General features: G+C 38.6%; 1 protein-coding gene across 1 annotated transcript in view; it reads left to right on the top strand.

Moving 5' to 3' along the window:
• LOC145981800 (VPS9 domain-containing protein 1-like) overlaps window positions 1-13,874 on the top strand; it is a 54,419-nt gene that overhangs the window by 522 nt on the left and 40,023 nt on the right. Inside the window, exons 2-3 of the mRNA XM_083115223.1 lie at window positions 2,152-2,273; window positions 7,369-7,543. Of these exons, the coding sequence (XP_082971349.1) occupies window positions 2,193-2,273; window positions 7,369-7,543 (256 nt within the window). The 5' untranslated portion in view covers window positions 2,152-2,192. The remainder of the gene's footprint in view (window positions 1-2,151; window positions 2,274-7,368; window positions 7,544-13,874) is intronic.

Consider the following 13,874-nt stretch of genomic DNA (forward strand, 5'->3'; position numbering starts at 1 on the left):
CTTGTCAATTTATAAGAAAGTGATACATGATTCACTAAGGTAACAGTGAATTTTGACAAATGCCCTAAGAGTTTAATATATTGTCAGGAATTTTTACCAATAAATACATATCTCTCATGATTCTGTGGGCATTAAATTGTGTATTACAGCTATTATTTATATCAAGTACAGTCAAGTTACTTGACAGACAAATGAAATACATACTTTTAACTGTTTATACCTGAGTGACGTTTCTCAACAGCTTCATTAAAAGGTAGTAACAAATCCTGCCTAATCCACCTCACCCTATCTGAAGATTTCTCTGAGACATGTGGAAGGTTTAACCCTCAATCAATTCTTCCCCTGGACACATCCTGATTGAATTACTCCATGTGGAAATGAATATTTGAAAATTTATTGTTGCACCATGTGCAAATTTTAACTTTTCACCTAGTGTACTTTCTGTTGAGAGGTTTGTATGCTTACTTATAAGACTTAATAAACAGTCATTAAGTATGCACATGTTTTATCAGTGACAACATTTATCCAAATGTAAAACCTGTATTTTTCAGGCACTTTGAATATTCATTTTGAAGCGATTTTACAGTACCGGGAATTTCTCCATTTTGTTTGAAATTCGGCATATTCACTAAATTAGGGCTCCTAATCACGAATCTGAAGTTAAAATTTGGTGCTCACGTGTCAAACTTGCAAAATAAGAGGGTCAGTCATCGCAACCGACAATGCACAATTGCTCATTATTTATTGCAAGATTTTCCGTTTCAAATACTTAAAGAACGAAATATATATATTCCTGATATTACTACGACCCTAAAATTTAACTATGTTTCCTAACCTAACCACGTGCCAATGGTTCGTGGGGCTAGCGCCAATGATCCATGGGGCTAGCCATAATTCAGGAATTTCTATACGTGAGCGCCACATTTTAAGTGCAGATTCGTCATTAGGAGACCCAAATTAGTAAGTATCCGAAATTTCAAACAAATTGGAGAAATTCCCTGTATTGTTAAATTATACCAATCTTATTCTATCTTATAAAACTAAGTTTTCAAAATAAGCACGTGTATATACTAGTAACCTGTAAAGTCTTCAGCAGTAGAAGATAGGTCAGAAACATCCAAACTTTTTTGCGTGCAGGGCCAGTAACTACTTGACGAATTGGTTGTGGGTCATGTTACATCAAAGTTAATGCCTGAAAATAAAGTTAGGTTTTTTTATAAGTACTAAGGTAGGCCACTTAGAAGCCAATGGTGAGCCAGAGATATACTATGGCACTGAGATATACTATATGCAGGTGTGAAACCCTTATGGCAGTGGTTCCCAAAGTGTGTGCCGTGGCTGGGGTACAGGGGCGCCATGAAATGTTCCAATATTTTCACTGAAATGACAGTTACTGTTAGTCTCAGAGGAACGACTTGAGATGACCGGACCCCTCTCCGATTTTCTTCATATTTGGCATACTCAATGATTGAGGCCTCCTAATCATGAATCTGAAGTTAAAATTTGTCGGAAACGCCTAGAAATTGCAAAATAAGCGAAAATAAGACGTTAGTTTTCGGAATGGAAACTGTCTATTTTCGCGAATTTTTTTGTTTCACAACCAAATATATATATTACTGGTACTACCACGACACCAATTTTAACAATGTTTGCCAAACCTAACCGAACTAACCTAACCACGTGCCAATGGTCCGTGGGGCTAGCGTCAATGGTTCGCAATTTCTGGACGTGACCGACAAATTTTAACTTCGGATTCGTGATTAGGAAGCCTCAATTAGTGAGTATGTGAAATATGAAGAAAATCGGAGAGGGGTTCGGTCATCTCAAGTCATACCGTCTCAGATTGTTTTATTACTTTTACATTTAAAATGTTTCTGAATTTAAATTATGTGTTTATTTTTTAACTTGAGGCAAGCGATGTAACCACACCAACTGAGTGTTGAAAGTGTTAGATAGGCATAATTCTGACTTGTGAGCCGCAGAAAAGTCTTGAAATACTAAGGGTGCTGTGAAACGAAAAGGTTTGGGAACCACTGTCTTATGTTGTTTCAGTTTCAGTTTTCCCCCTGCCAAAAAAAAGCAATAAAAATGTTTGAAATTTACCTTAACAATAACTATACCATTTTAAATCTTGTTTAAATTGCATTCCAGATAAACAGTTTATAAGCTGTCATCACATTGTGAGACTTGTCATGAATGAAGACAATCTTCGCCACAATGTTGTCACATGTTTATGCAAAGCCATAGATCTGGAACATGGAAACAATGATGTGGTGAGTCATTATGTGTTTTATGCTTCCTTTTCTTGGCCCACTTTTTGATCTTCATTGTATGAAAGCAATGTAATCTAAAGGATTAAGTTAATTGAGGGGTTGTGAAATAAGTACTGGAAAGGGTTAGAGAAAAGAGTAACGTGAACTGGATATGACATGTTTTGAGAAATTGTAAGAATACTCAGGTAAAATTTAAGTATCCCCGAAATGCATTTCTTCAATTTTACAGGAGAAATTACTTACCGAATACAGTTTCTTTAGAATTGTGGAAGTTCGGGGAAGTGTTTTCTCGCATCGTTCATTCAATTTTGCCGGTAAATCATCTCTTTTTCGATATAAATGTGTGACCGATGCACGAAAGCTCTTGCATCCATTTACTTCCAGGTGGATGTAGCCTGTGTGTGATGACGTAATCCCAGTCAATCCCGGTCAGTGTTTCCAAACACGTGTTTTGGTAACTGAAGAAGATAAGTTTCCGCAAATGGTTCGTGGGGCTATGCGAGAATGGTGTGTGGGTCTACGCATATTTTTTTGCGAAACCAATTTTTAACTATTGTAACCTATTGTGACCCTACCTAACCTAACCTTACTGGAAATGGTTCGTGGGGGTATGTATGAATGGTTCGTGGGGCTACGTAGGTATTTTTGGGTGGAGTGCGGTGGAAACACTGCATGCCGACTACAGTAGTGAAACTGTTACCGCCATTTAGCGTGTTACTGAAGGGAAAAAGAAACACAAAACTTACTTCATACGTCGAAAATATAGATTATTTCCATGCAAAAAACGAAATGGTACCTTCAAGAATCCTTAGGAATGCAGAATACATAAGTACCAATGTGAAAAATAAGAAAATAAAGGAATTTCAGACGTTTCGGGGATATTTAATATTTAATTAATACTCAGTGGCGAAATGTGCTGTCTTTGGAAGGGTAGGTGGGGGGAGGTTAATTTTTTAAAAAGTAGTATGTTATATAGCCCCTAGAAAATAAAATATATCATATTGCCTGAATCTCTTCTACTGCTGTTCGAAAAAGTTGGGATAGCGATTGCAAAGGATAATGTAGTGATTAACGATCTCACCTTATGATCAAGAAGTAGAAGGTTTGATACCCCCTGGAGGCATTGGTTCAGATTCTACTGTAATCTAGTCTCGATTAGATATCTGAGAATAAAGGCGCTTCTGTCTCGAAGGTCAGAAAACAGTGACGATGGGACTCGATGTTCTAACACATGTCACCCAATGAAAAAGCCGTTCTGTTATATCAAAGCTGCTTGTAAAAATTATTTGCTACTTCAATAACAGTCTTGTAAATGTTTCTTGCATTAAGGAAATAGATCTCAAGATCATCACTTAGTATTTATTTCTTTTTAATGCTGACCTCTGCGGAAGATTGGTTATAACAGCACATTACGACAAGGGCCCCAGGTTTGAATCCTCACCTGGGCATAGGTGTTCTTTGTGAGTGTCCCTTCGTCAATGTCATCATATCATCGCTCATCCTCATCTTCCCAATTAGCCAAATGGCAGAAAGCCAAGTAAAATAAACTAAATCTATCAATCAATTATTTCTTTTTAACTCTCTTATGCATATAATTCTTCTTCAACAAGCTACTTTTTTTTAATTGTAATACGATTTAGAAAATGATGAAATGCTAAATGAGAACACGGACACGTTTAGTGTAACGCACCGACCAGAAAATTTCAGAAACAGAGATTTTCTCAATACGTTTGCACTGTACTTTGCCCCCTTTTAAAAGTAGCGTGTTTTCAGTTATGTTACTAATCATGAAAGGAAATTTCTCCTCAATATCCCTTTCCTCAAAGAAATAAAATACTGAATCGACATTGATGTGGGGCACATCCAGCAGCTAACACTTCACGGAAAGCAATTCCTCAAAATAGCTGAAAACAACAAACTTAACACTGGTAACCAACTTACATGCATTATTTGCAGTTAGAATTGTAATAATGACTACGTTGATAGGTTAGGAGGCCAGGTTTAGAGGTGTTAGCAAAACATTTTCGATACGTGTTAGCAGCTGGGTGTGCCCCACCCCTGGCACACACTGAATCTTCCATGGAAAGACAGCCTCAACAAGCTGTGCGTCCACTGCCTGCTTCGTCACGCACTCGTACACGATCGGCACTCTTCGGGAGGCAGAGGCTGGCCTCACCATGTATGTTACAGGTGAACACGCCCCTGAATGTTCTCCCGCACGAATCACATAGGTTGTTATGGGACCAGCTGAGGCACTCTCAGGCGGGTCTCACTGAATGCGCAGATCGAGTTCTATGCAGGGTTGGGAACTTGCGCTAATTATCGGAAGACCTAGACTTTCAGTTTTCTTTTATTAAGCGATGTTTAATGAAATTATAAGTAATAAAATTATCCATAATAGACAAATATATAAGGGTAGGCCTGGCCTCAGGGCCTCTTGGAACGCTTCACCACTGGGAATACTAATAAGTATTAGAGGGTTGTGTATAAGGATAATTCAGATGAGAGGTGCCGACCTCCGTGGTGGAGTGGTTAGCAAGCAATGTTTGGAAATTTCTACTGGAAATTTTCTTGCAAACAAAATACACAAAATCGATCATTAATTTTAATAAAATAATTTGTGTTTTAATTATGTTACTGGAACATATAAGTCTACATATATTAATATTTATTGTCATTGCAGCAAAGGATGGACATTTGTATCGCAGCAGAAACTAGTAGTTTATCGATGGTTCACTTTAATTCCTAAATCGTCAGTAATTTACGACACTTAAGTGTCATGAAGTAACGGTAAAAGTAACTGTTGAGACGTTACTTCCATTGGAAAGAAGTAATTCTGTTCCAGTTACAGGTACTTGATTTTAAAAGTAACTAGTTACAGTTAAATTTCTTCAAAAAAGATAACTGTTACTTGTAACTACTTACTTCCAAGCACTGTTAGCAAGGCATGTTACGATGCTAGGGATCCTTGGTTTGAATCCCAGCCTGGTCATAGCCATTCTTTGTGACTGTTCTTTCATTGATTGCATCATGTCATCACTCATCCTCATCTTCGCGATTCACCAAAAGTGACAGAAATTGGATGTATAATGGACCAAATCAATGAAATCAAGATGGGAGATGGAGAACAACACTTCTTCATGTTGTGGTTGGAAGAAAGGAATCAGTACTTGCACCAGAGGAGGAGGGGGTAGATCAATCAACAAGTCTCCCCCTCCCCCCTCTACAGCTGGCAAGAAAAACTGGGCAAATGACTGCTCTTTTAGCTCAAATATTCATTTTTGTGTGGTGTTTGAATGTACCAGGTGGTCATAATTTAATTTCCCCTACTGAGAACCCTCTGAAGAATCAGAATGGCGTGAAACTTTTTATATAGCTATTTAACATGCTTCTGGTATATGTGGTTCTTGTAACCATTTTGCCAGTGACAATTAAATCATTGTGTTTTTCCTGATGTGGATGGGTTTCCAGACAATTTTCTTATGTAGATAGATTTATTTTCTTTTTCTGCGAGCCATAGGATGTACGCACTACATATTTTTGATTTTTCTACACTATTTTGTTACATTTAGTTTTCTTTTAACCTGTCTCTTACTTTATCCCCTATGTACACATTCTTCCCTCCCTCGGCAGTTCTTCTTCCAGTCTTTCTCCCTTCCTCCTCTCTCCACTTCTCTTTTCCTGCACTCTCACCAGAGAACGCATACGTTTTGCTTTACACACACTTACACTATAAAGATGAGTGGTCTGGAGCATCATCACTCATTTCGTTGCCTTCTCTAATAGCGTTCCCTCGCTGTTGTCTTACTTCTCCCAGGTATTTCCCCACTTGTTGCCCCACTTCCTTTATCTTTATTCTGTCGACTACCACTTAAGTGAAATTCTCGGTTGTGGAGTGGTTATCACAGTGCGCTAAAGTGCCAAGGGTCTCAGGTTCGAACCCTGGTGTGGGCATTTCTTGTGACTGTCCTTTCATCAATTTCATCATATCATCACTCCTCCTCATTATTGTAATTAGCTAAACAGGGCAGAAAAGCGATGCTACATAATCCAAATCACATCCCGTAGTGCATAGAAAACTAAACACAGAAACAATAACGTGACCTTGGACATGGGGTAATATTCTTACCTCACTTCGGTAACACTTTACTATAGGGGTGATGGATTTCTTACTTTTTACAGGAGAAAGTACTTACGGAAATCATTTTCTGTAGCGTTGTGGAAGTTCGTGAATGTAGTTTTGATCCATTTTTATGCAAAAACATGTCGTTTTCTGCGAAAATCTCTGTCCGACACACTGTCTCTGCTGCCGCCATTTGCTTTCTGCACAAGAGCACAGTGTTCTGTGTGTTGGATGATGTAAACCAAGTCAGTGTTTCAAACTCGCCGTGTTTTCACTATAACAAGACGTGTCGAGTATTTTTAATTTTTTTTTTTTAACTATGCTTGCCTAACTAACCTCACCTTACGGAAAATGGTTTGTGGGGCTAACGTGAATGATTTCTGGGGCTAACGTGAATGGTTTTTGCGGCTAATGTCAATGGTTTGCGAGGTATTAGCAATTAATTTGAAATCTGGGCACGAAAGTAGGTATTTTCTGGTGAACAAGGTTTTAACACTGCATAAATCGACAACACTCTCACAACGCGCGATGAACCAATACGCTATCGCCATAATGTGTGTTACAGAATCAAAATAACAAGTAACTGTAAGTACTCGTAAATGTAAGAAATATACATTATTTTCGTTAGAAATTCATTATTTCACCTGAAGAAATGTTCCACATTCCAGAATAGTACGTTAGCAATGTAAAAAAGTGTGAAATAAATGATTTATAGGTGTCACCCCTATAGTAAAGTACTACCCTCACTTCCAAGAACACAGCTATCACATGTAACAGTAAATAATCAACTTGCAGGCAGGTACTCGGTAGTGTTCCTTTGATGGGTGCCAGGTAGCAGAATTAATGAAGAATATGAATAAAGTCAGGTAGAATCTACCCCACATCCAAGGTTACTGATTAAAGTACTGACTGATAACTTACTTGAAAACATTTTTTGTCAATGTATGTATAATTTGCTGTCAATTTGGATAGGAAGCCTACCAGAAGTATTTAGAAGGATTGTCAATGGTAGCAACAGCACTTCTGCAAAGCGCCCAAGGTAGCCGTCCAGCTAGCAGCACTCCGTTGTCTTGGAAGGAGAGAAAGAGTTTAGTAGGATTTGCCAAGCAGAGTATAGATCGTATAGTCGTTCTTCTGGAAAAACAAGGTTAGTTCTTTTTTTATTTACATCACAACTTTCCTCTGCAGGTTTGTATATGCATACAGTGGCATGCCCAGGATTTTAAAAAAGGGGAGGGTGTTACATATCCTTTTTTAGTAGTCAAAAATCATTTTGCCATTTTTTTCGTGCCTTTTATATGTTTTCAAGGAATACTGGTCCAAATAGTTAGTGTTATGACTGCCAGCAACCCCCCTTGGGCATGCCACTTTTGCGTACTCCTATTGTAAGTAGGGCTGAGCTGATACCGGTGCCAGTACTCTCACCAATACCCACCAATACTGATGCCGATATCAATACTTGTAAAATTCGATTTTAAAATATCAAAGGCTGGTTACCGAGTCATACTAACTCATCACATCACATTCCTTTAATGGCATTAAATAACTCCCAAATTATTATCGTGTAGCATTCTAACACTTTAAAAATGTCTTGTGACATTTGGTAATTATTTTTTAATGTAAACTTCTCTCTAGACCCAGAGGATGTAAGGAAAGATATTGTCTCTCTTCTTCGGTTTCATGTAAACACTGTTCATTCTTGTCGTTTGGTTTAACCTTGAGAGGGAGAAAAGTGACGTAAAAATATATGCAAACACAGTTATTAATATAACGCCTCTTTATGCTATGCTGCCCATCATTCTGTGTCATTTGGAATAAAAATAAGTCGCTCCAGTATCGGCCGATACCAAGAGTCACATAAGAGATTTACACAGGAGGGAAGAGTACAAGAAGAACTTGTTGAATCCACAATCCTCTATCCGTGCGCGAATGCAGATAAAAACAAAACAAATTCCACAGTGACCTTCACTCATCAAGAACTGCACATTCATCTGGCCCAGAAACAGCCCAGCATGGTAGTAATGTCGGTTTTAGAAACGTCCACCTTTCTTTCCCCACGAGTTTGAGGGGAGGAATTGGAAATGAACGATTTCTTCATTTCCACACAGGTTTCATCTGCTTCCCAGGAGGGTGAGGATTTGTTGCCCAGTATTTTTCGGAAATACTACATGTGGAACTTCTTCCAATCTGCCACACGGAAGGGTAAACAAACTTTTGAAAAGCATAAATGTTGCTCTTGGTCTTGGTTCTAGAGACTCAAAAACAATGGTACTGATAGGAAAATTTCAACCCATACTGATACATATATATATAGTTTATTAAAAGGCAATTTGTGTTAAGATGAGGCTATATATTTTATGTATCGGCTCAGCCCTAATTTTGAATGTATGAAATCAGTCTGATATTGTAGAAATGTCATCTGAAGGAAGGGTCAAATCAATTGAAAAGACAATATCTTTTGTACAAAACAGTTCCTTTTTAATTTTCTTTGCTTCTAAGGTAGACATATTTAACTGTGTTAGCCATCTGCAATAATGCAGTTCATAATAATTCTTTTTAAACTTTGTACGTAGTAATCTAATAAGAAGTTTCTGAACTGATTCTACTTTTTGATGGTGATTCTTTACTGCCGAAAAACGTAATTCATTCCCATATTCCAGAATTTGAGAGACTTATTTTATGCAGGTATATTAAGGTACTATCTTTTTAAAATCTTTCCATGAGAAAAATATAAAATCTAGGATCTCCTTTGGACTCTTCGAAATTTCAGAGATATGTGTTTTTGAAATAGAAGACACAAGTCTATTGATAATCCCAAATCTTTATAGTTAGAGCACACTTTCACTTTATGTTGATTAATATAATACTCCACATTTCCTTATATGTGCCTTCATGGCATGGTGCAATGTGCATGGGAACTTTGCCTACCTGATACTTACTTTCCTCCCCCTTACCCAACAGCCAATTACTGCTCAGTTTCCCCCCTCATTATTACGAGGGCATGCTGAAAAGTAATGCCTCATTTTGGGAAACAGATGCATTTATTTGAATTAAAGAAATGCAGGCAACTTTCTAGAACTTTGTATGTATGGGGAGGCACGTGGTAATAGCCGTGAGGCAAGGCGTCTTTATGGAAAACGCTTTCCACATAGACGTTTACCGTCTCACACCTTCTTTCAGGTAGTGGACAGTCGACTGCGTGAAACAGGGCCAGTGTTACCACCGCGGCAAGAAGTTGGAAGACCCCGAAGTGTACGCACACATCAGTTTGCAGAAGATGTGTTAACAGCGGTCGCAGAACATCCTGGCACCAGTACGCGAGTGCTCGCTCGGGCACGAAACACGTCTCATGTGAATGTTTGGCGAGTGTTGTCAGAGGAAGGAATGCACCCTTTTAAATTGCAGAAAGTACAAGAACTGTTACCTCGTGACTTTCGCCCTCGTATGGAGTTTTGCCAATGGTTATTGCATCATATGGACACAAACCCTCACTTCGGGGCAAACGTATTGTGGACAGATGAAGCCATTTTTACCAGGATGGATGTCTTCAATAGTAGAAACAGTCATGTATGGGACTTTGACAACCCACATGCACTTTTTGTGGCCCATCACCAGCACAGGTTTTCAGTGAATGTGTGGTGCGGGATAGTACATGATCATTTAATTGGACCATACATTCTCCCTGTTCGCCTGAATGGTCGCACGTATCATGCATTTCTTAGTGAGGTTCTGTCTGAACTGTTGGTGACCGTACCTTTGGCACTGCGGCAAGAAATGTGGTACCAACACGATGGTGGACGAGCTCATTTCGATTGTGATGTACGACATTTCCTGCATGACGTGTTTCGAAATAGGTTCATTGGTAGGGATGAGCCTGTGCCTTGGCCACCGAGGTCGCCAGATCTCAACCCTCTCGATTTTTTCTTCTGGGGAGAAATGAAAACCCTCGTATATGACACGCCTTTCACATCATCTGAGGACCTCGTTGCTCGCATCAACGTCGCCGCCGCGACGGTAGCATATACACCTGGCTTGTTTGCTCGTACTCGACAATCCTTGATTCGTCGCTGTCATCTCTGCGTAGAAGTAAATGGCAGACATTTTGAAAACCGTCTGTGATTATTGCCCTCGGCAAATCTCAGTGAGAACACTCTTGGTATTGCTCCCCACCCCCTTTGTGTGGTGAAAGTGACATCTTCAGTTGGTGTACAGTGACACGGACTGTCTGTGCGTAAGATATTGTAGCATTTGTTGTTTGTTGTGTATGTGTGTGGGGGGGGGGGGGATATTACGTAGTTGTCGCGTGTAAAAATACACGTCGCAATCATCTGATATTGTGTTTTTCTTTCCCTCCTCCTGGTGGAGTAATGTGTCTCTCGTATGCCACATGACATGATTCGTTCATTCCTCGCGTGTAACTGGGGTATGCAACCGTGCTCAACTTTTCGGATTTTGTGTTCAGTGCTCATGTTTTGATGTTTGAGGTCGGGATGTGTTGTCTTGAACTCATTTCTCATTGTCACGGTCCTTCTTGCTTCGTTACATACCCCTTCCATGTATTGGTCTTGCTGGAAATCCCCAATTCCTTTGAGGACTCCATTGCGCATGCGTGCAGTGAACTTTTCATAGTGACTTCCGGACTGAGCACATACGATTCCTTTATGATTCCCTTGGAACCGCCTCTCTATCTGTTATAGTATTCGTCCCAGTCAGGTGTGACGTTCACTTTGTCACCTTTTGCGAGGCTCCTATCTCGGAAACGAAGCCTCAGTCGTAAAAATGGAACTTAAGACTTTTTGCTTGTTTTCATGTGAGGAATCACCTCCCAAGCGTTGTAAACGACCTTTAGAAACACCCTGTATATGTGTAAAAATTAAGGTGCGGAATTTACATTTGCCATTTCACATACTCAGACTTGAAATACATCTACAAATAAAAGCCACAAATGTTATGCAATATACTAATCTTCGAAAAATTCTTAATTGTATGTAAGAATTTCAAACTCAAATTTACTTAATCAACTTCAAGATACGTATATTATCTTGCAATAATCTTCCGCCTGTGATATAGTGTGTGCTGCAAAGGACACTAACAAACTAAACGGACTGAGAGCATTCTATTTTATTTTCCACACATTTCTTTTCCTTCCACTAAACTGTGAAAAACTTGCGTCCGAGCATTTATAAATATGAATAAATTCAATTGGATTTGAATTAATAAAAGTTGTAATTTTTCGTGTCGACGGAGAATAATGCAGGTGGAATTCGCGATGAGTAACCACCCTGTATAATCAATTCACAACATACCGGGTGGCCAGAATTAAAGTTACCCAACTTCGAGCTCTCTGTAGCCTGTTTGAGGCATTGTAGAACTCTGAAATTTGGTGAATCCACTATGCAGACCATGGGGAAGAAGATAGCGATAAAAAAAAGTTAAATTTTCTGCAACCAGGTTGAAATGTGGTGCTGAACTTCCATGATGGGTTGTAGTGATTTAGCTGTTATTAATTAGAAAGACATTTGTTAGTGGCTGGAAGTTGCGAGAAAATAAAAGCCAAATCCATAACCAATTGGATCAGTTTACGTCATTATTACAACCCATCATGGTTTCAACCTGGTGGCAGAATATTGAACTATTTCTTTTTTATCGTCATCCTCTTCACCATGGTCTGCATAGTGGATTCACCAAATTTCAGAGTACTACAATGCCTCAAACAGGCTACATAGGGCTCTGAGTTGGGTAACTTTAATTCTGGCCACCCGGTATAAACAGATACATCAAGTCTACATTCAAATTGATTCTGCTTGTTATACTTACCCATCGTTACCAGCTTCCCAAATTATAAAAGACAGACCTAGACCTGTTGCATACATGGACAAAATTTCTCATCAGATTTTACCCAACAAATTGACTTGTCTTACTGCATTGCGTTGGATCCGGTGTGCGGTTGGCCTCATCATGGATTGATTGATGTTAATGACGTTTAGGGGAGAACTCGTGCTTTTTCATTCAATGTTACTGTAACATGGACTATGTCAGAAAAAGTCAAAACTTTCAAAGAAAAACATGACAATTTTAATTTTACAATTTGCAAAGATGGAGAAAAAACAAAATTTGAAACTGAAATTAGTTCAAATTTCAACATTCATCTAAACCACCCTTTTATGCACAATTACATTTGGTATATTTCACAAATAAAGTTGAGCAATATACTAAATATAAATAAATAGACTTGAGTAACACACATGTGTGAAGGTTGAATGGAGCAAAGAAAACTCACGATCATACTCTTAATTTAGAAAATATTACATTGCTCCTTTATCTAATTCAAGAGATAAATTGCTGAATCCGATTGCAATGCAATGGCAAATTAAGCAAGAAATAATTTTTGAACATTTCAGCTATCAGAAAATACAAATACTCCCATTTCAAGAATATTTATAGAAACTCGACACGCAGTTGTTTTGACATGGCTAAGCTGTCAGTGCTAATAATAAAAAAATAGAAATGATAAAGAAGGAATTCAAATACATGAAATAATTTCAATGATAATGAATTTGGAAATGCTTATAAATAAAAATACTTGTACTAACATATTCAGACAAAAAGTGAAGCAACCCCCCCCCCCCCCGACTATGCTACATAACACATTAAAACTACAAACCAGTTCACCCCAGCAACGTAAAATGGAGTTTAATTACACAGCCAAGAAAATCTCTAGTGAAAACAGTTGACATGTAATGACAGAAGATACAAATAGGATTTCAAATATTACCTGGCAAATATATATATATTTTTTTGCGGAATGAGTTTTCACTTCTCTATACTTCTTTATTTGAGAGCAGCCATTCTTTTACTGTCATCTTGGACACTGATCACTGCCGCTATCTACTTCATATTCATGATGTGCAAAAGAGGTTTTCTGGGTCTTAACATTACAATATGCTCTCCAAGTATCTTCGTGAGAAGTCAGGTTAGTGCTCTTTGAAAACATACAGGTGTTACATACATATGTTAACGGCTATCATATGGTATTTGACCTAAAGCATGACACCCTCGAGCCTAGATTCAAAATATGGCAGTAGTCTGTGTCCAAGACGAAAGTAAATGAGGAATGGTCATTTAGTGGGAGGTGCAGATGCTTGTGTAAGCTACTAGTTTCTCAGATAAACAGAACTTAGTGTTGATCAGAAGAGCTCGCCTTGCCGAGGCAGGCAGTTCCGCCACTTTTCAGAGGAAACCGAAGAAAGCAGCCAGGGAGACAAAATGACCATTTGGAAGCAAAGCCTTCATCCGATCCATACCAGCATGCAAAGTTATGATTATTTTTTGTTTGGCCTGCATGCTGTAATGTTATTTATTCCAAAGTCATGAAAGAAGAAAGTTATTTACAGAGCACCCAATCCAAGTCTCTTGTGAGGGATCTGGCTGGCATGCTTGTGTAACAGCCTACAGCCTACAGCCTGCCAATCCTTTAC

The sequence above is a fragment of the Lepisma saccharinum genome, chromosome 30 (genome assembly GCF_977018435.1).
Source record: "Lepisma saccharinum chromosome 30, izLepSacc3.1, whole genome shotgun sequence".
In the NCBI taxonomy this organism is placed as follows: domain Eukaryota; kingdom Metazoa; phylum Arthropoda; class Insecta; order Zygentoma; family Lepismatidae; genus Lepisma; species Lepisma saccharinum.